The sequence below is a fragment of the Microcaecilia unicolor genome, chromosome 1 (genome assembly GCF_901765095.1).
Source record: "Microcaecilia unicolor chromosome 1, aMicUni1.1, whole genome shotgun sequence".
NCBI lineage: Eukaryota > Metazoa > Chordata > Amphibia > Gymnophiona > Siphonopidae > Microcaecilia > Microcaecilia unicolor.
Genome location: NC_044031.1, coordinates 484268275 through 484294980, shown reverse-complemented (window position 1 = coordinate 484294980; position 26706 = coordinate 484268275). Strand labels below are relative to the sequence as shown.

General features: G+C 45.4%; 1 protein-coding gene across 1 annotated transcript in view; it reads left to right on the top strand.

The window, feature by feature from the left end:
* LOC115477313 (ethanolaminephosphotransferase 1-like) overlaps positions 1–25995 on the top strand; it is a 167096-nt gene extending 141101 nt beyond the window's left edge. Inside the window, exons 9-10 of the mRNA XM_030214111.1 lie at positions 2644–2826; positions 24648–25995. Coding sequence (XP_030069971.1) covers positions 2644–2826; positions 24648–24713 — 249 coding nt within the window. The 3' untranslated portion in view covers positions 24714–25995. The remainder of the gene's footprint in view (positions 1–2643; positions 2827–24647) is intronic.
* Positions 25996–26706: the final 711 nt, after the last annotated feature.

Genomic DNA, 26706 nt, shown 5'->3' with positions numbered 1-26706 from the left:
CAGCTTTTCCTACATGAGCACTCAGCTGTGGAATGCACTACCAACTAGCTTGAAAACAATTAATGAAATAACTAATTTTCGCAAATCTCTGAAAACCTCTCTCTTCAACAAAGCCTACCACGAGAATCCATAGCTTAATTGCAACATTTCAACACTCCACCCTTATTCTGAAAGTCGTCTCTCTATTACTGTCTGCTTAGCTCTTTTTTTGTCATTCTCAATCTTTTTGTAACACCAACTGTATCTTTTACCCTGGAATGGCGTTGCCATAACAGGTCTTTGTAAGCCAGATTGAGCCTGCAAATAGGTGGGAAAATGTGGGATACAAGTGCAATAAATAAATAAAATAAATAAATAAATAAACAGATAGCTGGGTGGCTGGTGGACGTGAGGATCACCTGGTGCGAAGGTGGCGGACCTCATGCGTCACCTAGATAGGATTTTAGATAGTGCTGGGGAGAAGCCAGCTGTCTTGGTACGTGTGGGTACCAATGACATAGGAAAATGTGGGAGAGAGGTTCTGGAAGCCAAATTTAGGCTCTTAGGTAGAAAGCTCAAATCCAGATCCTCTGGGGTAGCATTTTCTGAAATGTTACCTGTTCCACGCGCAGGGCCCAAGAGACAGGCAGAGCTCCGGATTCTCAATGCGTGGATGAGACGATGGTGCAGGGAGGAGGGTTTTAGATTTGTTAGGAACTGGGCAACATTCTGGGGAAGGGGGAGCCTATTCCGAAAGGATGGGCTCCACATTAACCAGTGTTGGAGACCAGGAGATCCGGGAAATTATTGACCGGTGAGTCTGATGTCAGTGCCGGGCAAAATGGTAGAGACTATTATTAAGAACAAAATTACAGAGCATATTCAAAAGCATGGATTAATGAGACAAAGTCAACATCGATTTAGTGAAGGGAAATCTTGCCTCACCAATCTACTACATTTCTTTGAAGGGGTGAACAAACATGTGGATAAAGGTGAGCCGGTTGATATTGTGTATCTGGATTTTCAGAAGGCGTTTGACAGAGTACCTCATGAAAGACTCCAGAGGAAATTGGAGAGTCATGGGATAGGAGGTAGTGTTCTATTGTGGATTAAAAACTGGTTAAAAGATAGAAAACAGAGAGTAGGGTTAAATGGTCAGTATTCTCAATGGAGAAGGGTAGTTAGTGGGGTTCCCCAGGGGTCTGTGCTGGGACCGCTGCTTTTTAACATATTTATAAATGACCTAGAGATGGGAGTAACTAGTGAGGTAATTAAATTTGCTGATGACACAAAGTTATTCAAAGTCGTTAAATTGTGGGAGGATTGTGAAAAATTACATGAGGACCTTACAGGACTGGGTGTCTAAATGGCAATTGACATTTAATGTGAGCAAGTGCAAAGTGATGCATGTGGAAAAGAGGAACCCGAATTATAGCTACGTCATGCAAGGTTCCACGTTAGGAGTCACGGACCAAGAAAGGGATCTAGGTGTCGTCGTTGATGATACGTTGAAACCTTCTGCTCAGTGTGCTATTGCGGCTAAGAAAGCAAATAGATTGTTAGGTATTATTAGGAAAGGAATGGAAAACAAAAATGAGGATATTATAATGCCTTTGTATCACTCCATGGTGCGACCGCACCTTGAATATTGTGTTCAATACTGGTCGCCACATCTCAAAAAAGATATAGTGGAATTAGAAAAGGTGCAGAGAAGGGCAACGAAAATGATAAAGGGGATGGAACAACTTCCCTATGAGGAAAGGCTGAAGCAGCTAGGGCTCTTCAGCTTGGATAAAAGGTGGCTGAAGGGAGATATGATAGAGGTCTATAAAATAATGAGTGGAGTTGAACGGGTAGATATGAAGCGTCTGTTTATGCTTTCCAAAAATACTAGGACTAGGGGGCATGCGATGAAGCTACAATGTAGTAAATTTAAAACGAATCGGAGAAAATTGTTCTTTACTCAACATGTACTTAAACTCTGGAATTCGTTGCCAGAGAATGTGGTAAAGGTGGTTAACTTAGCAGAGTTTAAAAAAGGTTTGGACAGCTTCCTAAAGGAAAAGTCCATAGACCATTATTAAATGGACTTGGGGAAAATCCACTATTTCTGGGATAAGCAGTATAAAATGTTTTGTATTTTTTTTTTGGATCTTGCCAGGTATTTGTGACCTGGATTGGCCACTGTTGGAAACAGGATGCTGGGCTTGATGGACCTTTGGTCTGTCCCAGTATGGCAATACTTATGTACTTATGTACTCAGGCACAGCTTTGTAGAACATTGCTTAGCATGATGCACATGTAAATCCAAATTAGCTCCAAAAATTATTACTGGTCCTAACAGGCTCATTACTTAAATTGCGCACACAAATTGGGCATGCACAATTATAAGCACCATATATAGAATTCCCCTGCATGCTGCCTCTAGAGCAAAACTCCAGATATTGACTATAACGGGTAGATAAGAATGGGAAGGTCTACATGTCCAAATTCCTTCCAATTCCAATTGCAACACCATAGACCCCACTTAATCTTCGGCTTTCTTTTTATTTCCTCATGACAAAGGACCTGCTATGATTATGTTATGTTTCTCTGGATTATTTTATTGTTTTTGCTATTACCAACCCTTTTAAATAATGAAACTTTTAATGTTTTTTTCAACAGTGCAGAGTGATAATCTCTCAGATGACCAGCACCAGATCAGAAGCATTTCACTGGCTCCTCGTTCCACTGACTATGGTAGTCTGTGTGGCAGTTACAGGACTTCTGGGAAGGGTTGAAGAATTTGCACTTGGAGCCTTTGCAGCTTTTGTCACAGCAGCACATGTGCACTATGGGATTTCTGTGGTAATCCAATTTTTTAGTAACTGACTTGTTGCATAGAATCCAGCTCCAGGCCAGTGGCGGAGCAAGGGGGGGGGGGGCAGTGGGGGCGGTCCGCCCCGGGTGCACGCCGCTGGGGGGGGGGGGGGGGGTGCCGCGCACAGGTCAGCGTCGTTGGTTTCCATGCTCCCTCTGCCGTTCCGGGGCAGAGGGAGCATGGAAACCAACGACACTGACCGGCGCGCGGCACTCCCCCAGCGGTGTGCACCCGGGGGGGTCTTTCATCGGGGTGGGGGGGTGTCCCTTCGCCAGGGGGGGGGGGTCACGTTGCATGGGGCAACGCCATGGCCCCAGGCTAATCTGAGCTGTTTTAAGACCAGGCTTCACTTAGAGGAATGTCCTGTGCACTATCTGGCTTCAGAAGCAATTGTGATGCTCCAGACTGAGATGATGGGACTTGAATTGCTACACTATCACAATATCTTGCTTAGCGTGGTAGTGTTTTTAGTGTGCACTAATGATTAACGCATGCTAATTGCTAAAGATGCCCATAGGAATATATGGGTGACTCTAGCATTTAGCACATGCTTATTTTTAGTGCACACTGTGCCTAAGCTAAACAAGCTATAGCTTAGGGCCTTACAACATTTCTGATTTTTTTTTTAAGCATTTTATGTGTACTGTATTTTTTTTTTTAAATCTTGTGTAGCAAATGTTTATGTGTAGTTTTAAAATGGCTTTATTTGTAATTAATTTAAGTAATATTTTAAGCCAAATTCATGGTGATCCAAGGTCCTGTTTTGGTAGGCACATTTGTGAGACCTTCTGGTGTAACATTTTAGCAAGGGACCTCCAAGCTTTATGTAGCTTAAGGCTTCATTGTCTAACTCCGACCCTCAAGTGGGTGATGTCTTCCAGTACAGCATGATCTGCCACAGGGGCGTAGCTAGGTGGGGCCACAGGGGCATGGACCCCTACAGATTTAGTCCTGGCCCCCTCTACTTTTGACCCCCCCCTCGCCAACCCTACCCCGCCACTTTCGACCCGCTGCCACAAGGGGGAGGTCAAAAATAGTGGGTGAGGGTCAGCAGCAGGAGGGGGGGGGGTCAGCAGCTGGGAGAGGAAGGCTAAAATGTGTCCCCCACCTTGGCCTCTGGACCCCCCTCCTGCCAAGGTCTGGCTACTCCCCTGATCTGCCAGTACAGAGAGGGAACCACATTCCCAGAGCTCAGAACCAGCATAAAGCTCTGAGTATGGACAACCCTTTCCATGTGTAGCTGTCTCCTCAGTTCCTCCAATTTGTTTTCTTAGCGCTGCTGAACATTGGGGGAAAATCCTCTCATAGATCAGAGGTTTATTCACCTCTGTTATAGCTGGTTTTTATTTTATTAACTGCCTTTATGAAGAGATACACACTGCCTTGGATGGAACATGTATAGCTAAACATGAACTTACATTACAGAAACAGTATAACAATAGTAACATGACAAAGGGACAGTGTAAAACACAGTACAGTGAAGTAAACTTAGAAACAGGCAAATTAAATCCTAGTAATGGCAATAATGATACAGGATTTAGAAACTGGGGGAAATTTTGAATTGTTGCAAGCTAGATCTATCAGACCTACTCACAGCTTTGAGTAAATTTGACTGCCTAACAGCAGCTCAAGAAGGTGGAACAAAACTCTGCCTCAACCTAGGGAAAATGATGATCCTGTGGGATCCTAATACAAGCAGACAGATACCGGAAATCCAAATTCCTTCAGGAACTATAAGCTCACCCTAAAATCACAGGTAAGGAATCTTGGGATACTGCGGGACTCATCACTTTGATCCAGCAAAATTCAGGGACTCTTTACAAACTGCCTGTGTCATATGTGGCAACTATGAAATCTCTCTCCATAAATCAAGACAAGTTTTATCACAGTGATCCATACTGTAATGCCCTGTATATTTGTCAGATCACAGCTCCAATTCAGAATGCTGCAGCACAGCTGATGAGGGTTACAAGCAGTATACCCTATCTGTGAAAACTGCACTGGCTAGCAGTACCCCACAGGTCCAAATTTAAAACTCTCTCCAATTTCCAACGACAAGGGTCAGAGTAACTAAAAAAAAAAAAAATAATAATTTAGCCCTCTACACTGTTGATGCTTAACCCAGGCACACCCTGCCAGTTAGGTTATCGGGATATCCACAATAAATATGCATGAGAGATTTGCATATAGCAAGGAGGCAGTGCATGAAAATCTATTGCATGCATATTCATTGTAGATATAATACAAGCCTAATATTTTTTTGCCAGCCTCAGATGTCATACTCAGGTCCATCACAGCAGTATGCAGGTCCCTGGAGCAGTTTTAGTGGGTGCAGTGCACTTCAGACAGGCGGACCCAGGCCCATCCTCCCCCTACCTGTTATGTTTGTGGAGGAAACAGTGAGCCCTCCAAAACCCACCACACCCACATCTAGATGCCCCCCCTTCACCTGTAAGGGTTATGGTAGTGGTGTACAGTTGTGAGTAGTGGGTTTGGGGGGGGGGGGGGGCTCAGCACACAAGGTAAGGGAGCTATGTACCTGGGAGCAATTTATGAAGTCCACTGCAGTGCCCCCTAGGGTGCCCGGTTGCTGTCCTGGCATGTCAAGGGGACCAGTGCACTACAAATGCTGGCTCCTCCTATGACCAAAGGGCTTGCATTTGGTCGTTTCTGAGATGGATGTCCTTGGTTTCCATTATCGCCGAAAATCAGAAATGACCAAGTCTAGGGACGACCATCTCTAAGGACGACAAAAATTTCAAGATTTGGACATCCCTGACCGTATTATCGAAACAAAAGATGGACGTCCATCTTGTTTTGATAATATGGGTTTCCCTGCCCCTCCATTGGATGTCCCTTTCAATTATGCCCCTCTATATGACCTATCCAGTCTGCACATTCATGCCATTTTATCATCCCTTCCTCTCCCTTAGAGATCCTATGTATCTGGCTCAAGCTTTCTTGAATTTAGATACAGTTTCCATCTCCAGTACCTCCACTGGGATGCCATTCAACAAATTCACCACCCTTTCTGTGAAGAAATATTTCCTCAGGTTACTTCTGAGTCTATCCCCTTTCACCTTCATTGTATGCCTCCTCATGCCAGCGGTTCCTTTCAATTGACTCGGCTCCTGAACATTTATGCCAGGTAGATATTTAAATTCCTCTATCATACCTCCCGTCTCCCCCCCTTTCTTCCAAAGTATTCCTATTGAGATCTTTAAGTCTGTCCCCATATGCTTTATGACGATGACCACTGACCATTTTAGAAGCCCTCTTGATAGACTTCATTCTGTTTATATCTTTTGAAGGTGTGTACACAATATTCTAAATGAGGTCTGACCAGACTGTCATGCAGGGGCAATATCACCTTTTTCCTACTGGCCATTCCTCTCCCTATGCATTTAGCATCCTTTCTAGCTTTTGCCATCAACTTTTCTAGTTGCTTGGCCACCTTAAGATCATCATATACGATCACATCCAAGTCCTGCTCCTCTTTTGTGCAGAAAAGTTCTTCACCCCCTAAAATATATGGGTCTATCTAAACAATTATCCAGTGGTGTGCTGGAGCTGGCTCGCAAGAGCCGCTTGTTAAATTTTGACAGCTCGTGCGAGCTGGTTGTTGTTCGGGGCGAGCCGGCTCCATTACACAAGGTAAGCATGGCAGGAGGGCGCCATACTTACCTCCCCTCCCGCTCCCATCCATGTCTAGCAATGTCCTTCGCCCCCACCCTCCCCTGCTGCTCCCATCCGTCAGTTTCAATTACCTCCCTCGAAGTACCGCCTTAGTTAAAGCCCTGCTGCCCGTCTCTAGCTGCCTTCTCTGCTTGCTTCTGAGTTCGCGCCCTTAGTCCCGCCTTCTGATGTCATTCTGATGTTATTTCCTTTTTCCACAACGGCGGGACTAAGGGCGCAAACTTCTCAGAAGCAAGCAGGGAAGGCAGCTGGAGACAGGCAGCAGGGCCTTAAATAAGGCAGTACTTCGAGAGAGGTAATTGAAACTGACAGATGAGAGCAGGAGGGGAGGGTGGGGGCGAAGGACATCGCTAGACATGGATGGAAGCGGGAGGGCAGGGGAGGGAGGAGAATTGCTGGGCATGGATGGGCAGAGGGGGGCAGGGGAGAGAAGAAAATTGCTGGGCATGGATGGAGGGAAGGGCAAGAGAAATTCTGGACATGGATGGAGGGGAGGGAAGGGAGAGAGAAGAAATGCTGGACATGGAGGGAAGATAGAGGAAGGAGATTAGATGAGGGAAAAGGAAGTGAGGAGAGAAACTGCACGTGGATGGAGAAAATAGGCAGAAGCTGGATCCACTGTACAGTCAAGTCTGCGGAGGACCAGAAAGGAGGAAAGAAAAGAAATAAATGGAAAGGAAGCCCTGGAAACAGAGTCAAGGGAACAGATAGAGAGCAGCAGAATCAGATACTGGGCCAGCATGATCAGAGAAACAAAGTCACCAGACAACAAAGGTAGAAAACAATAATTTTATTTTCATTATAGTGTTTGGAATATGTCCACTTTGAGAATCAGGTGCTGAATGTTAAAAGTTTATATTTATTTACGGCATTTTATCCCATATTAAACATGAATTAGATTGGAACCTGGGATCATTTATTCTTTTTTTCCTGGAGAGAGTAATGCATTGCCCCCCCCCCCCCCCGGCTATAGCTAGCTCTGCAATTTTGGGGGGGGCGCCGAGGTGGACCGAGGAGAGAGCCTGTTAAAAATTTACCAGCACACCACTGCAATTATCATAGGTACAGGCCTGAGTAGTCATCTCCTGTGTTATCTGTGCCACAGCGACTCAACCCAGACTGTAAATGCCAATCTGTCTCTTTCTTTTTCTGTGTAGTTATTGAGAGATTCCCAGTCAGCAAAAGATTTCTTGCACAGACAGCACAGGTCCAGCACAGATGTTTTCTCGCTGCCCTGCCGAGACTGTCATTCCCTGTGCAATCTCAGAAGTTCACGGTATTAGCCAGAGTAGTCAATGAGTTTTCTTCATCTGTTTCACTGCCTCTTCCAGAACAGTCTCATTCATTCCTGCAAAAGATGTTCAATCAATCCATTAATGGCTATTTAAAGGATCATTTGTTTAATATTAACCGCCTAGTACAACACCATCTTAATCCATGGGTGTTAAATCTTGAGATAAATGAGCATCTGCACAGTTGTAATAGTCTCTCTACTGTTTACTTCTGACTGCAAACTACAAAAGTACCATTCTTGATCTCTTCTACCCCAAAGGTCTAAGCTGGTCTTGTCCAAGTTTAGTCTTTGAGAGTTGCCAATAGGCCAGATTTTCAGGATATCCCTAATTAATATACATACAACATAACAAAATTATTACACTATTTGAATCTTTATTGCAGCCTTCAAAACTATTTGAATAATTAGTATAAGATTGTTTTAATAATCTGACTAAAGAAGTGACTCCAACTACAAATCCACCATACTCTAACACTCTCAAAAACTGTCCGTCATTGACTCACAAAGCACAAATTCCTGGATGATCCAAAGACACGCAGTTAAGCAAATCATGTCATTGAGAAAAATCCAAAATATTGATGAAAAATTCCAACTTGTTTGAAATGTTCATTCTACTTTCAAAGTCCACCAACCAATGGATGTTGACAGCTACAAATCAGTGATGTTATAGTTGAATCAAACCAACTTGCTTGAAGAAAATCAACATCCAGCCAAACATGACTGCTTGAAAAAAAAGGTCACTGTTAAAGTCAAAGACACCAGTTCTCAAATTGAGCTCTCTATAACACCAGCAAATATGCAGCCAACTGACCAGTCCTGACATGACATGTTTTGCCTCTAGGCGTTTTCAAGAGCCAGAACTTAGAGAATTACACAAAAATACTTAGACCACACTGCAAAGGAGTATACCAGTGAAAAGTGCCCCCACCCACCGCCTAGGACTGGTCAGGCAAATAAACATGAATATAAAAACAGTTTAAAACATCATACAAATTAATGTAAGTAAAACGGCAAAGCAGATGATCACCAAAATCAACAGATAGCAAATAATCAAAAGTATTACCAACAAGACCTTCCAAACAAAACAAATTCCTAAAACCTGGAAGGATAAGCTAAATCACTGAATATCCTAAAAAAACTCCTACACTTGGAAGTATGGCAAAGAAAAATCATGCTCCAAAAGCTGCAGCTCCCATTACGTCTACCACTGTCCAGACTGAATGTTAGACGAAAGCAAGATTCTTGTTTCATGTGATAAACGCATTCACATTGAATCCCTCATGAAAGAAGTACAAGAACTATGAAAGGAGGTTGCAACCAGAAATTCATCCCAGAAATGCATTTTGAAACATTGGGAACCTCCAGCAAAGGGAGACAAGATCTTGTGCAGGAAAAGAACAGCTGGATGGTCACCAGATCCTGTAATATCAACCCCCCAACTCCATCTTCTGTTGAACTGAAGAATCGGTTCACAGCCCTGGAGGCAGAAGAGCTGAAAACATCTAGAGAACAGGAGGAAACAACGATCAAAGATCCCAAAGCCACTGGAGCAGTGGACATTAAGAAGCAAAAAGTAGTTGTGGTTGGTAATTCTCCTCTGAGGGGTACTGAGGAGCCCATTTGCCGCCCAAAAACAATGTCCAGGGAGGTGTGTTGTCTGCCTGGTGCAAAGACTCAAGATGTAGCGGAAAGACTGCCTAGACTCATCAAGCTTACTGTCTGCTACCCTATGCTGCTCATCCATGTTGGCACAAATGATACTGCTAGGTATCCTACTGAACATATCAAACGAGACTTCAAGGCTCTGGGTCAGAGAGTGAAGCACCTAGATGCAACATAGTAAATGACAGCAGAAAAAGACCTGTATGGTCCATCCAGTCTGCCCGACAAGATAAACTAATTTTACATGGCACGCGATACTTCATATGTACACCCGAGTTTGATTTGTCCTCGTCATTCTCAGGGCACAGACCTTAAAGTCTGCCCAGCACTGTTCTTGTACTAAAAGTTCTGAAGTTAATGCAGGGACATAGCTTTCTTTTCTTGGGCCGTCGCCGGCAGCGCTGCTGTTCACATAGGCAGCTATGCTCCCCCGTCACATCCATCCGGCCCTACATAAACAGGAAGTGCATCAAAGAGGGCTGGATGGACGTGGCAAAGGGGAGCGGAGCTGCCTGTGTAATTTGAGGCAGGGAACACTTCCGGACTTGTGGGAGACTCCCAGACTTGTGGCAGAAAAGTGAGGGTGTTGGATTGGGGCTGGATGGATTGGAGGAAGGCAGAAGTGCTGGACTTGAGTGGGGAAGACGGGGGCTGGAGGGAAGGGAAGGGAGAGAGCTGCTGGATGTGGGAGGAGGGGATCTGAATGGGAGAGAGTTGCTGGAGGTGGGAGAGCGAAGATACAAGAATATGCCACAAATTGTTTATGCTATTATGGCAAATTAGTGGACTGAGGAGTTTTGAAGGAAATTCCATGTGTGAAGACTCCTCTTTTTAATTGACTGAAAGACTGATCTGGACATTTATAGTGTGCTGACTGGTTCAGTCCACTTAATACTTTTACCATGGACAAATGCCTAAGGATTTGAGATGTTTTAATATTGTTATGTATGTGAGGGAAATGATTGCTGTGCTTTATTAATATTGATAAAATTAGTTGAAATGAATAAACTTTTACTAAATTTATGATATTATAACTATTGTAGAAACTTTCTTTATAATTGACGATTTAAAATTGAGGAAGTATTCCTTAATAGATTCCTGAATGTGTACTGTTTGAGATTAAATTTTTAACTGCCAGACCCTCAACCATTCTTCAAACGTTTGGAGATCCTGTCTCATTGTTTCTACTCCCTCCAGGGTATCCACTCTATTGGCTATCTTTGTGTCATCCGCAAAAAGGCAAACCTTTCCTTCCAACCCTTCAGCAATATCTCCCACAAATATATTAAACAGAATCGGCTCCAGCACAGACTCCTGAGGAACTCCACTGCTCACCTTCCTTTCCTCCAAGCGGATTCCATTTACCACCACCCTCTGCCACCTGTCGGTCAACCAGTATCCTATCCAGTTCACCACTTTTGGTCCTAGCCCTTTCAGCTTATTCATCTGTGGGGGACTGTATCAAAGGCTTTGCTGAAATCCAAATAGATTACATCTAGCGCGTATCTTTCATCCAGTTCCTTGGTCACCCAGTCAAAGAAGACAATAAGATTCATTTGGCAGGATTTTCCTTTGGTAAAGCCATGTTGCCTTGGGTCCTGTAGCCCGTTGGCTTCTAGGAAGTTAACTATCCTTTCTTTCAGCAGCGACTCCATTATTTTTCCTAATACCGACGTGAGACTTACCGGTCTGTAGTTTCCCACTTCTTCCTTGTCTCCACCATTGTGAAGAGGAACCACATCCGCACGTCTCCAGTCTCTAGAGATCTATTAAATAAATCTTTAAGAGGTCTCGCCACGACCTCTCTGAGCTCCCTTGGTATCCTGAGATGTATCCCATCCAGCCCCATAGCTTTGTCCACCTTCAGATTCTCAAGCGGTTTATAAACCTTTTCTTCCATAAACGGCGCAGTATCTACTCCATTCCCAGATGTTCCCTCAGCAGCCAACCGCAGTCCTTCTCCAGAATTTTCCTCCATGAACAACGAAGAGAAGTAATTGTTTAGCACATTTGCTTTATCCTCATCACTCTCCACATATACATTCTCATTATCTTTCAAGTCTTGCAATCCCATTCCTCTTTTTTCTCCTTTCACCAATATATCTGAAAAAGGTCATCACCTCTCTTTACATCTTTATTTTCTTCCACTTGCGTTTTTGCTAGCCGTATTTCCCTCTTCGCTTCTTTGAGTTTAATCTGATAATCTTTTCCGTGATCCTCTCATTGTGTTCTTTTGTATTTCTTGAACAAAGCTCTTTTGCTCTTATTTTTTCAGCTACTCATTTGGAGAACCATATAGGCTTCCTGTTTCTCTTGTTTTTGTTTGCTTTCCTTGCATAAAGATCAGTTACCATATTTATCACGGCCATTAGCTTTGGCCACTGATTTTCCACTTCTCCTATGCCTTCCCATGCCAACAGCTCTTTCTTCAGGTATTCCCCCATTCCTTCCTGTTGAAGGTAAAGGCCAAAGGAGGGAAGTTCACATCCTGGAGCTAAACATGTGGCTGCGTGATTGGTGCCAACACGAGCGCTTTGAATTCCTAGATCATGGGATGATTTTCCAAGCAGTGATGGTGCCCACCTTTCAAGGAAGGGATGAAGTGTCTTCAGTAACAGACAGGCTAAAATACTAAAGAAGGCTTCAAAACTAAATTTCCTGGGGATGGGAGAGAAAAGTCCCAAAGTAATTAATAACCCTCAGGAAGGTAAAACATCAAATACCCTTATAGAAAGCAGAAAAAAGAGTGACATCTGGAGAGCCTTTTTTACCAATGCCCATAGTATGGGAACTAAATTTCTAGATCTAGAGGCTGTAATGATAGAAGCAGACTTGGATTTAGTGGTAGTCACCGAGATGTGGTTCATGGAGAACCATGACTGGGATATAGGTATACCTGGCTATAATCTATTCAGGAAGGACAGGGTAGGAAAAAAGGGTGGTGGTGTGGCATTATATGTTAAGAGTAATATTAAAAAGTGACAGAACTGCAGGACATATGGGTTAAGGAAGAAGTGCTGTGGGTCAAACTGGTAAGAGGAAAAGGAAAATTTATTTACATTGGTATAATATACAGGTCACCTTCACAGTCAGAAGAAATGGACAGAGACTTAATTGAAAACATCCACAAGATAGCTAGGAAAGGGGAAGTACTACCGATAGGTGGTTTTAATATTCCAGATGTTGACTGGTGTATTCCTGCTGCAGGGTCATCTAGAAGCAAAGGGATCTTAGATTCTCTACAGGAAGAATCGTTTCAGCAGTGGGTAACAGAACTGACAAGGGATGGAGCTATTCTAGATCTGGTGCTTAAAAATGGGGACAATGTTTTTGATTTTACGGTGGGAGATCATTTGGCATCTAGTGATCACTGAATGGTGTGGTTTAATATGAAAACAAAGGAGAAGAGGTTTTACTCAAGACTGAAGGTCCTAGATTTAAAAAAAACAAAACAAAACTAACTTTGCTGAGACGGGGGAATTTCTCAAGGAAGAGTTGACTGGATGGGAGCAGCTGAAGGCAGTAGAGCAGCAGTGGGCAAAATTGAAAGGAGCTATCTTAAAGGCGACAAACCTTTATGTTAGAAAATTACATAAAAGAGGAAAAGAAGGCTGCTCTGGTTCTCAAACATAGCAGCTGGAAAGATAAGGGAAAGGTGGTTAGCCTTCACACATTACAAGATGACTCAGAAAGAGGGAGACAGGCAGAAGTACCAGGAAAAGCTAGAGGAAGCTGGAAAAGTTGTTAGGAAAGCGAAGAGGCAAATGGAAGAAAAGATAGCCGATATAGTAAAATTGGAGGACAAGACCTTTTTCAGATATATAAATGACAGGAGGAAATGCCATAATAGCACTGTGAGGCTCAAAGCTGAGGGTGAGGAATATAGCGAATGCTACATACCTGTAGAAGGTATTCTCCGAGGACAGCAGGCTGATTGTTCTCACTGATGGGTGACGTCCACGGCAGCCCCTCCAATCGGAATCTTCACTAGCAAAGTCCTTTGCTAGCCCTCGCGCGCACCGCGCATGCGCGGCCGTCTTCCCGCCCGAAACCGGCTCGAGCCGGCCAGTCTCATATGTAGCAAAAGAGATACAAGGGAAGACACAACTCCAAAGGGGAGGCGGGCGGGTTTGTGAGAACAATCAGCCTGCTGTCCTCGGAGAATACCTTCTACAGGTATGTAGCATTCGCTTTTTCCGAGGACAAGCAGGCTGCTTGTTCTCACTGATGGGGTATCCCTAGCCCCCAGGCTCACTCAAAACAACAACCATGGTCAATTGGGCCTCACAACGGCGAGGACATAACTGAGATTGACCTAAAAAAATTTACCAACTAACTGAGAGTGCAGCCTGGAACAGAACAAACAGGGCCCTCGGGGGTGGAGTTGGATCCTAAAGCCCAAACAGGTTCTGAAGAACTGACTGCCCAAACCGACTGTCGCGTCGGGAATCCTGCTGCAGGCAGTAATGAGATGTGAATGTGTGGACAGATGACCACGTCGCAGCTTTGCAAATTTCTTCAATGGAGGCTGACTTCAAGTGGGCTACCGACGCAGCCATAGCTCTAACATTATGAGCCGTGACATGACCCTCAAGAGCCAGCCCCACCTGGGCGTAAGTGAAGGAAATGCAATCTGCTAGCCAATTGGATATGGTGCGTTTCCCCACAGCCACTCCCCTCCTATTGGGATCAAAAGAAACAAACAATTGGGCGGACTGTCTGTTGGGCTGTGTCCGCTCCAGATAGAAGGCCAATGCTCTCTTGCAGTCCAAAGTGTGCAGCTGACGTTCAGCAGGGCAGGAATGAGGACGGGGAAAGAATGTTGGCAAGACAATTGACTGGTTCAGATGGAACTCAGACACGACCTTTGGCAAGAACTTAGGGTGAGTGCGGAGGACTACTCTGTTATGATGAAATTTGGTGTAAGGGGCCTGGGCTACCAGGGCCTGAAGCTCACTGACTCTACGAGCTGAAGTAACTGCCACCAAGAAAATGACCTTCCAGGTCAAGTACCTCAGATGGCAGGAGTTCAATGGCTCAAAAGGAGGTTTCATCAGCTGGGTGAGAACGACATTGAGATCCCATGACACTGTAGGAGGCTTGACAGGGGGCTTTGACAAAAGCAAACCTCTCATGAAGCGAACAACTAAAGGCTGTCCCGAGATCGGCTTACCTTCCACATGGTAATGGTATGCACTAATCGCACTAAGGTGAACCCTTACAGAGTTGGTCTTGAGACCAGACTCAGACAAGTGCAGAAGGTATTCAAGCAGGGTCTGTGTAGGACAAGAGCGAGGATCTAGGGCCTTGCTGTCACACCAGACGGCAAACCTCCTCCATAAAAAGAAGTAACTCCTCTTAGTGGACTCTTTCCTGGAAGCAAGCAAGATGCGGGAGACACCCTCTGACAGACCCAAAGAGGCAAAGTCTACGCTCTCAACATCCAGGCCGTGAGAGCCAGGGACCGGAGGCTGGGATGCAGAAGAGCCCCTTCGTCCTGCGTGATGAGGGTCGGAAAACACTCCAATCTCCACGGTTCTTCGGAGGATAACTCCAGAAGAAGAGGGAACCAGATCTGACGCGGCCAAAAAGGAGCAATCAGAATCATGGTGCCTCGGTCTTGCTTGAGTTTCAACAAAGTCTTCCCCACCAGAGGGATGGGAGGATAAGCATACAGCAGGCCCTCTCCCCAATGCAGGAGGAAGGCATCCGATGCCAGTCTGCCGTGGGCCTGAAGCCTGGAACAGAACTGAGGGACTTTGTGGTTTGCTCGAGATGCGAAGAGATCCACCAAGGGGGTGCCCCACGCTTGGAAGATCTGGCGCACCACTCGGGAATTGAGCGACCACTCGTGGGGTTGCATAATCCTGCTCAACCTGTCGGCCAGACTGTTGTTTACGCCCGCCAGATATGTGGCTTGGAGCACCATGCCGTGACGGCGAGCCCAGAGCCACATGCTGACGGCTTCCTGACACAGGGGGCGAGATCCAGTGCCCCCCTGCTTGTTGACGTAGTACATGGCAACCTGGTTGTCTGTCTGAATTTGGATAATTTGGTGGGACAGCCGATCTCTGAAAGCCTTCAGAGCGTTCCAGATCGCTCGCAACTCCAGGAGATTGATCTGTAGATCGCGTTCCTGGAGGGACCAGCTTCCTTGGGTGTGAAGCCCATCGACATGAGCTCCCCAGCCCAGGAGAGACGCATCCGTGGTCAGCACTTTTTGTGGCTGAGGAATTTGGAAAGGACGTCCCAGAGTCAAATTGAACCAAATCGTCCACCAATACAGGGATTTGAGAAAACTCGTGGACAGGTGGATCACGTCTTCTAGATCCCCAGCAGCCTGAAACCACTGGGAAGCTAGGGTCCATTGAGCAGATCTCATGTGAAGGCGGGCCATGGGAGTCACATGAACTGTGGAGGCCATATGGCCCAGCAATCTCAACATCTGCCGAGCTGTGATCTGCTGGGACGCTCGCACCCGCGAGACGAGGGACAACAAGTTGTTGGCCCTCGCCTCTGGGAGATAGGCGCGAGCCGTCCGAGAATCCAGCAGAGCTCCTATGAATTCGAGTCTCTGCGCCGGAAGAAGATGGGACTTTGGGTAATTTATCACAAACCCCAGTAGCTCCGGGAGGCGAACAGTCATCTGCATGGACTGCAGGGCTCCTGCCTCGGACGTGTTCTTCACCAGCCAATCGTCGAGATATGGGAACACGTGCACCCCCAGCCTGCGAAGTGCTGCTGCTACTACAGCCAAGCACTTTGGGCTCGCCTCTGCGCCCAGGGTGTTCACAAAGGGTAGCACACAGTACTGGAAGTGTCGTGTGCCCAGCTGAAATCGCAGATACTGTCTGTGAGCTGGCAGTATCGGGATGTGTGTGTAGGCATCCTTCAAGTCCAGAGAGCATAGCCAATCGTTTTCCTGAATCATGGGAAGTAGGGTGCCCAGGGAAAGCATCCTGAACTTTTCTTTGACCAGATATTTGTTCAGGGCCCTTAGGTCTAGGATGGGACGCATCCCCCCTGTTTTCTTTTCCACAAGGAAGTACCTGGAATAGAATCCCAGCCCTTCTTGCCCGGATGGCACGGGCTCGACCGCATTGGCGCTGAGAAGGGCGGAGAGTTCCTCTGCAAGTACCTGCTTGTGCTGGAAGCTGTAAGACTGAGCTCCCGGTGGACAATTTGGAGGTTTTGAGGCCAAATTGAGGGTGTATCCTTGCCGGACTATTTGGAGAACCCACTGATCGGAGGTTATGAGAGGCCACCTTTGGTGAAAAGCTTTCAACCTCCCTCCGACTGGCAGGTCGCCCGGCACTGACACTTGGATGGCGGCTATGCTCTGCTGGAGCCAGTCAAAAGCTCGCCCCTTGCTTTTGCTGGGGAGCCGAGGGGCCTTGCTGAGTCGCACGCTGCTGACGAGAGCGAGCGCGCTGGGGCTTAGCCTGGGCCGCAGGCTGTCGAGAAGGAGGATTGTACCTACGCTTGCCAGAAGAGTAGGGAACAGTCTTCCTTCCCCCGAAAAATCGTCTACCTGTAGAGGTAGAAGCTGAAGGCTGCCGGCGGGAGAACTTGTCGAATGCGGTGTCCCGCTGGTGGAGCTGCTCTACCACCTGTTCGACTTTCTGTCCAAAAATATTATCCGCACGGCAAGGCGAGTCTGCAATCCGCTGCTGGATTCTATTCTCCAGGTCGGAGGCACGCAGCCATGAGAGCCTGCGCATCACCACACCTTGAGCAGCGGCCCTGGACGCAACATCAAAGGTGTCATACACCCCTCTGGCCAGGAATTTTCTGCACGCCTTCAGCTGCCTGACCACCTCCTGAAAAGGCTTGGCTTGCTCAGGGGGGAGAGCATCAACCAAGCCCGCCAACTGCCGCACATTGTTCCGCATGTGTATGCTCGTGTAGAGCTGGTAAGACTGAATTTTGGCCACGAGCATAGAAGAATGGTAGGCCTTCCTCCCAAAGGAGTCTAAGGTTCTAGAGTCCTTGCCCGGGGGCGCCGAAACATGCTCCCTAGAACTCTTAGCCTTCTTTAGGGCCAGATCCACAACTCCAGAATCATGAGGCAACTGAGTGCGCATCAGATCTGGGTCCCCATGGATCCGGTACTGGGACTCGATCTTCTTGGGGATGTGGGGATTAGTTAAGGGTTTTGTCCAGTTCGCAAGCAATGTCTTTTTTAGGACATGGTGCAAGGGAACAGTGGACGCTTCCTTAGGTGGAGAAGGATAGTCCAGGAGCTCAAACATTTCAGCCCTGGGCTCGTCCTCCACAACCACCGGGAAGGGGATGGCCGTAGACATCTCCCGGACAAAGGAAGCGAAAGACAGACTCTCAGGAGGAGAAAGCTGTCTTTCAGGAGAGGGAGTGGGATCGGAAGGAAGACCTTCAGACTCCTCGTCAGAGAAATATCTGGGGTCTTCTTCCTCTTCCCACGAGGCCTCACCCTCGGTGTCAGACACAAGTTCACGGACCTGTGTCTGCAACCGTGCCCGACTCGACTCCGTGGAGCCACGTCCACGATGGGGGCGTCGAGAGGTAGACTCCCTCGCCCGCATCGGCGAAGCTTCCTCCGCCGACGTAGTCGGGGAGCCTTCCTGGGAGGCGACGGCAGCCGGCACCGCACGCGGCACCGACGCCGGAGACCTCACCTCGGGCGATGGACCAGCCGGCGCCACGCTCGACGGTACCGGTGGCGCAAGCACCGCCGGTACCGGAGGGGTAGGGCGCAACAGCTCTCCCAGGATCTCTGGGAGAACGGCCCGGAGGCTCTCGTTCAGAGCGGCTGCGGAGAAAGGCATGGAAGTCGATGCAGGCGTCGACGTCAGAACCTGTTCCGGGCGTGGAGGCTGTTCCGGGCTGTCCAGAGTGGAGCGCATCGACACCTCCTGAACAGAGGGTGAGCGGTCCTCTCGGTGCCGATGCCTACTGGGTGCCGACTCCCTCGGCGACCCAGAGCTCTCGGTACCGACACGGGAAGGGGACCGGTGACGATGCTTCTTCGATTTCTTAGAACGAAGCATGTCACCGGAGCTTCCCGGTACCGACGAGGAGGACGTAGAATCCAGCCGTCGCTTCCTCGGGGCCGAGGCCGAAGGAGGTCGGTCTCGGGGGGGCTGTACCGCAGGAGCCCTCAGGGTAGGGGGAGACCCACCCGAAGGCTCACCGCCACCAGCAGGGGAATGGACAGCCCTCACCTGCACTCCTGACGATGCACCACCGTCCGACGACATCAGCAGACGAGGTCCCGGTACCACCGACGTCGATGCAGCTATCCGATGTCTCGGCGCCGATGCAGAGGGCCGATGCCTCGATGCACTCGATGCACTGGCAGCCGAGGATGAAGCTCTGGATGCTGAAGACGTCGATGCACTCGATACCCCCGGTGCCGATGCCGACGAAGAGCCCGAGAACAAAACGTTCCACTGGGCCAATCTCGCTACCTGAGTCCACCTTTGCAAAAGGGAACACAGACTACAGGCCTGAGGGCGGTGCTCGGCCCCCAGACACTGAAGATACGAAGAGTGCCTGTCAGTGAGCGAGATAACCCGGGCGCACTGGGTGCACTTCTTGAAGCCGCTGGAAGGCTTCGATGTCATGGGCGGAAAAATCACGCCGGCGAAATCAAAATCCGAAATGACGAAAATGAGCACCAAAACTTTGAGGGAGAAAAATCTCGACCGAGGCCGAAAAGAGGCCTACCCCGACGACGAAAGAAAACTTACCGGGGGAAAAGTCTGAAAATACGGGAAGGGGCAAAACGAAACCCGAAGGGGCTTCCGGAGCACTTCCCAACAATTTTGAAAGATTTTCCGAAGAAAAAACAACACGTCGAAGACAAAGGACGCGCGAGGTCGACTTTCCGGGGCTCGACACGGCGAAAACACGACCATACCGAGTGTGGACAAAAGAAGACTGGCCGGCTCGAGCCGGTTTCGGGCGGGAAGACGGCCGCGCGGGCGCACGAGGGCTAGGACTTTGCTAGTGAAGATTCCGATTGGAGGGGCTGCCGTGGACGTCACCCATCAGTGAGAACAAGCAGCCTGCTTGTCCTCGGAGAAGTAGAAGATAAGGATAAAGCTGAACTGCTTAACAATTATTTTTACTGTTGTAATTGTCTATTGCTCATGTTTGATTTATTCTTACTGTACACCACCTTAAGTGAATTCCTTCAAAAAGGCAGTAAATAAATCCTAATACATAAATACATTTCTGTTCTGTGTTCACAGATGACAGGCCAAGAGAAGGACTGCAGAAAACAAATTCAAATGGACTGATTCACAGAAGACTGTGTTTGTGAGGAGCTAGCTAAACTAAAAGTAGACAAAGCGATGGGGCCTGATGGGGTACATCTGAGGGTGCTCAAGGAACTCTGAAAGGTTCTGGTGGCTCTGCTGTCTGACCTCTTCAGTGCTTCCTTAAGAGACTGGAGTGGTCTAGGAGGACTAGAGAAGGGTGGATGTGGTGGTCCCTCTGCACAAAAGCGGCAGTAAGGAGGAGGTTGGGAACTACAGACCTGTCAGTCTGACCTTGGTGGTGAGCAAACTAATGAAAATGCTTCTAAAGCAGAGGATTGTGAGGTTTCTCAAATCGAATGGACTGCAGGACCCTAGGTAGCATGGCTTCACTAGATGCAGTCATGTCAAACGAATCTGATTGATTTGTTTGACTGGGTAACCAAACAGTTGGACATGGGAGGAGCACTAGATGTAGTATACTTGATCTTAGCAAAGCCTGTGACATGCACAGGCAACTGATAAATTGAGTGCCCTCAGTATGGGACCTAAAAGTGACTGACTGGGTCAAACTGGTTAAGTGGGAGGAGACAGAGTAGCAGTAAATGGAGCTTGCTCTGAGGAAAGGGATGTTATCAGTGATGTGCCACAGGGATCAGTCCTCAGGCTGGATCTCTTCAACACATTTGTGAGCGATATTGCAGAAGGGTTGTCTGTAAGGTTTGTCTCTTTGTGGATGATACTAAACTCTGTAATAGAGTGGACACTCCAGAAGGTGTGGTTGCCATTAGGAAGGATCTAGCGAAACTTGAAGAATGGTCTGATAATTGGCAACTAAAATTTATTGCAAAGAAATGCAGGGTCATGCAGAAGAATGAGACTTGGGCGTGATTGTGTCTGATGACCCTGAAGTGGCTAAACAGGTAGAAAGGGTGATGGTCAAAGCCAGAAGGATGCTTGGGTGCATAAGGAGAGGGATAACCAGCAGGAAAAAAAAAAAGAGGTGATAGTGCCCTTGTATAAGTCTCTGGTGAGGCCCCATTTAGAATATTGCATGCAATTCTGGAGACCGCACCTACGGACAGATATAAATAGGATGGAGTTGGTCCAGAGGGTGGCTACAAAATTGGTAAGCGGTCTCTGTCATAAAACATATAAGGATAGGTTTATGAATCTTAACATGTATATGCTGGAAGAGAGTCGGGAAAGAGGTGATATGATAGAGACGTTTACCTCAGTGACATTAATGTTCAGGAGAACCTTTTTCAAATGAAGGAAACCTCTGGAATGAGAGGGCATAGGATGAAGTTAAGAGAAAAGAGGTTTAGGAGGAATCTAAGAAAATACTTTCATGGAAAGGGTGTTGGACGCATGGGATGGCCTCCTGGTGGAGGTTGAGGAGACAAAGACTGTGTCAGAGTTTTAAAAAGTATTGGACAGGCACATGGGATCAGTTAGAAAAAGGAGGAGTTGGTGGAGGCCTCAGTCCTTCGTTATGCTGCATCGTATTGTTGACTTTACTGAAGTCAAACTAGTTTATTTGTGCATAAGGTTTATATCCTGAAGAAGCCAAAATGGCAAAAAACAAAACAGGTATGAATAAGCAAGGGAGGTAATTAAGAGCCAAGACATTATAAATACTGAAGAAAACACAATGAAGAGTGCTCCATATAAAGTTTAATCACACAAAATATCAATAGAAAATATTACATGGTTTTTTTTTTTAGACCATTGATGTTACACATTCAATTGCAAAAATGGAGAAGATTTATCAAAAATGATCATCAGCTCAGAACATCTACATGTGATTAATTAAGAGAGAGGGTTGTTGCCTCAAGAAGCCCCCTAAGGATTGGACCTCAGGAAGCTAAGTAGCCGTTACATGCTAATCGTATGAATGCTAATCGTATGAGTGTTTATCATAAGTTTAAAAATTAAATAAGAAAAAATATTTCAAAAAAAGATAAAGAACAACATCAGAAAATATACGTTTGAAAGAGACAGCTACACTTGGGGTGTTGTTGCCAATGATGAAGCAATCCAGCCCCCACGGGCTCTATATAAATTAGAGCTGGGGGCTTCTTGAGGCAACAACCCTCTCTCTTAATTAATCACATGTAGATGTTCTGAGCTGATGATCATTTTTGATAAATCTTCTCCATTTTTGTGCTTATGATTGTATCAAGAGAATTAGAAGGAGATTTGCCTTAGGATTGTTTATAATTAACACATTCAATTGCAACCATATGATACAAAATGATCCAGAACTGAGGATTTATTTCCCCATTTATTGAAGATTGGGAATGTTTGTTGATGATTTGTGTTAACCATAGGCGGTCGATGGCCCAACTGTTTGGGGAGGCTAAAGGGGCGGAGCTTACCTCCATAATTGTCTGACAACACACAGAAAAAAAATAAGTAAAAATAAAAGTCACAGTTAATACCTTTTATTAAATTTAGATATTAGATATGTATCATATGTCAAAGAATAAAGTGGTTGCTCAAAGCATATACTAACCACAATTGCTCAACTGCAAAACACTATGCACAACTTTGTGCAAAAAACACACTCAGAACCTTACTGTACCATAAATATTACACTGGGCAGACCCTAATACACCAATATAGCACCCATAGGGAAAATGCAGACCGTCAACAATATGAAACAAAGGATCATAATATCACAATTCTCATGTAGAGCCACAAAACACCCTTTTAGGGTGGATAGTGTTCACAATGAGCTCCTTTTATTAACGACCATATTTAGATCCTTCAAGAGGTAGTGTGTCATGATTTACGCTGCACACCCTTTCTGATGTTTTGGTGCCACCTCAGTAAGCCCAACACACAATCTCTCCACTGCAAAACACTATACACAAACTTGTGCAAAAACACACTCATAGCCTTACCAAACCATAACAGCACTAATTCCAAGGACAGGACGAGCTACAACCTTATGCGTGGAAAGGCAGCACTGTAATTACACCGGACTCTAAAACACCAGTACACAACCTAGTGAAACAAAAACAAAACAAAAATGGCTGCAAATACTACACGCTAGCAGAATACTGCATCTTGATCACACATGAAAAAATTTGGAGAAAGATCTTAAACTCCTCACTGGAATACACTATAAGCAACTAAGGGCCATGTTTACTAAGGTACGCTAGCGTTTTTAGTGCACACTAAAAATTAGCATGCGCTAACACTAAAGGCACTCATAAGAATATATGGGTGTTTCTAGCATTACCGCACTCTAATTTTTAGCACACACTAAAACCTATAGCATGGCTTAATAAACAGGGCCTTAAGTATTATGGTCTCCACAAGCTGCTTGGTAAACTAGGAAAAACCTTAAACTGAACTCTGGCAGGCACTGGCAGCTAATGTAGGCCCCATAATGATGGGGTGACATAATTCCACCTGTTTTTCTTCAGGGGCCATCTTGCCATATTCTGGACAAGTTACTATCATTTTAGGTTAGCTTGGGAAAGGCTAAGAAACAAAGAGTTATGGTAATCTAACCTACTGAGCACAAGCGTAACCACATTTTTTGTAGTCAGACAAGCCTTAAAGTTCTAAATCTGTCAGAGCTGATTACAAGCCCTCCTCTCTGTTCCTTTCTCTCCCCCCCCCCCCCCAACCCTTTTACTCTCTGTGGCAGTGCTTTTGCCAGGTAGCTCTCCCTCCTTCCTTCCTTCTTTCCTTCCCGCTCGGCAGCCCCCGCCTACGTTATTCTAAGAATGAACTCCCCATACCCAAAGTTCAAAGTGGATTACAGTGCAACATACAGTACACAATTCATTAAAAAACAAGACACAAAGATAAACAGAGCCCTATTTAAAGCCAATTTATGATCTATCAAGAAACATGTCTCCCCAGCCTCCTAAAATATATAATTTATCCTGTTAACAATAAGAAGGAAAATTTAGCCATCAGATTACTTACAAAGGGAAGGCCTTTGCTAAACAGAAATGCCTTTAAACACTATCACAGTAGGAATCCTTCTCAACTCAATTTGCAATTCATTCTCTTCAACTGGGCATTGCCTAAATGCGACGGTCCAGATAACAAACTTGTGTTGTGCACCATCTGCAAGACCTTCAGGTATTATTAGACAGTTCGAAATGTGAATGACATAGTCTAAATGAGACAAAACCAAAGCATGCAGCATCAACCTGAAATCGAGAGAAATATGATTTTAACCAACCAAACAAGCTATACAGACGATCTCAGGAATTTGTGGCTTCAGAGATAAAGATGAATTCTGTATCAATTCCAGGCTCTGCCCCTAAGATGAAACAGGAATTTGATGAATCCTCAAGGTCAGGAAAACCAGCTCAACATAGGAACTGCATCGCGCGCGTTTTAACCTTTACTTTTTCTGTGGCAGCGAAGTCAATCAATGAAGAAAAAGGCACTTACAGGCTCGCTTCGAGCTTCTCTCTTCAGTGTCCAACCCTCGCGGAAACAGGAAATACATCATCGCTGAAGGCGGGACACTGTGTGAAGAGAGAACCTGGAAGCGAGCCTGTAAGTGCCTTTTCCTTCATTGACGTCGCTGCCACGGAAAAAGTAAAGGTTAAAACGTGGGCGTGGGGGGGGGGGGGCTGCCGATCGGGGAGCCGAAAGCGGGAACCAAGGAAGGAGGGAGAGCCAGTGCCAGTCCAGAGCTGCCTGGCAAAAGCGCTGCGCTTGTGAGGGCAGCACTGCAGCAGCCAAGGGAAGTCAGAAGTCCACGATTGGGCTGCCTCCTATACGGGGCGCCTATGGTGTTAACATTTAATGCATCATCCTATCAGCTGAACTGCATTTTAATTCAGCATTGAGAACATTTGTGACTAGCACTTTAATGTATGCATCAAGAGGAGGTCAGCAGCAGAACAAATTTTTAACTGTCTTTTGGCTTTTGTTTTAGGGGCGACAGCTGAGTGAACATTTCAATATTTGCATCTTTTCTCTGAAGAAGCGTACTAAAGATTAATGGTCTTTTACTGTGACTAAGGAAAACTTCATGACGTATTGCCAGGTCCTCCTGCAATGAAGGGAATGTTCAAATGATCAAACCCACAATCTCTTGATCTTGTTAAAGTAGTAATACCAACTTCTTTAAAGCCAAGCACTTCCGCAAGTAGACCAAGTGTTAAAATAGTAGTCTTGTTTGCATTAAAATACATTTCAGAAGTTAGGTGTTTTAACTTGTAAATTTAACTAAGTTACTTACCTGTAGCAGATGTTCTCAGTGGACAGTAGGATAGAAGTCATGACAGCATGGGTGACATCACCAATATGGCCCACACAGGAAACTACTTCAGCTACAGTAACTAAAAGCTTTTGAGCCACCTCACTGTAAATGTATGTTATTTCCTGCCTTGATTCACTAGTGTTCAGATTGAGTCAGGGGTGACAATAAAAATGCAACACAATCCTACCGCTATACTGGGGTGCTTAAATTAGGCAAAAACTTACCCTTATCCTCTTCCTTCTACCCCTTATGAAGAATGAGAAAGGCAATGTAGTACATCCGTGGTTGAGGCTCGTCTATTTTTAAGTCAAGCATTCAGATACCATGGATTTTAATGTATAAGCCTTCCATACTATCCCCAATTGTTGTGATATTTGCAAGGTTTATATTATTCCATAAAAAAATCAGATATTATTTGTGAAGATTTTATAATATACTGTTTAAAATATTTTGATTTTACTAACAAAACCTGTAGAAGATACACTATGTAAATAAAGATTTTTGCTCATAAATGGTAAAAATATATTTATCTGATTTAAATATAGAAGGAAGATTTTAATGAACTACAAATTAATAGAGAAACAAGATGGCAAAGAAAATGCAGTTCATAGTATTTTTCTACTGGATAGAATAGTGGGCTGAGAATTAGGAAAGCCAGGGCTCAGATCCTCTCACCACTTTTGATCTTCAGCAGTCACTCAACTCTCCATATTTGTGGTACAAATTTAAGATTATAAGCCCTCTGGGAACAGGGGACACTCCTTGTGTACCTAAATGTAACTCTCCTTGAGTTACTACTGGAAAAGGTGTGAATTAAATAAAAAATCTCTCAAGGTCTTCTTGAAAAATGCTAAATCCTTTGAGCACAGACTGAATGCATGTAAATAAATGTCTCTCTCATACCATTTCTTTCATTGTCTTTGTACTAATTTTTGTAATAGATACAAACCAGAGTATAGTGGAATGGTTTTATGACATGTTCTACATTTATTTATTTATTGCATTTGTATCCCACATTTTCCCACTTCTTTGCAGGCTCAATGTGGCTTACAATACATGATTAGTGGAAATATGTTAGAAAATCTTGTTCAACATGATAATGATGAAGCATGATAGTAGTGTTACAAGCAGATATAATAAAATAGTACAGGATATATGTGGAGAACTTGTGTGTATTCATATTGGTTGATCCTTGAGGTATGCCTTGTCAAAGAGATGGGTCTTCAGGAGTTTGCGGAAGCTCATTAGTTCGTGGATCGCCTTTAGGTTGCGCGGCAGTGCGATCCATAACTGTGTGCTCACGTATGTAAAGTTTGATGCGTGCATTAGTTTATATTTTAGACCTTTGCAATTAGGGAAGTGCAGATTAAGGAATGTGCGGGAAGATCTTTTGGCATTCCTGGGTGGTAAGTCTATCAAATCTGACATGTAGGCTGGCGCATCTCCGTGAATGATTTTGTGAACCAGGGAGCATATTTTGAACGTGATGCGTTCTTTAAGTGGGAGCCAGTGTAATTTTTCTCGTAGGGGTTTAGCACTTTCATATTTTGTCTTATTTTGTCATATTTTGTAAGGTATGGTTAATTTTGCAGTTTTGGATTATGTTCTCACAAGTATCAAACTGCTGTATATATAAATCCATCAATGCACTTGAGGTCATGCAACAAAACATTCTGCTTGATATCATACAAGGATTACAAAGTCACACAATGAAACATTAACAACCCTTTCC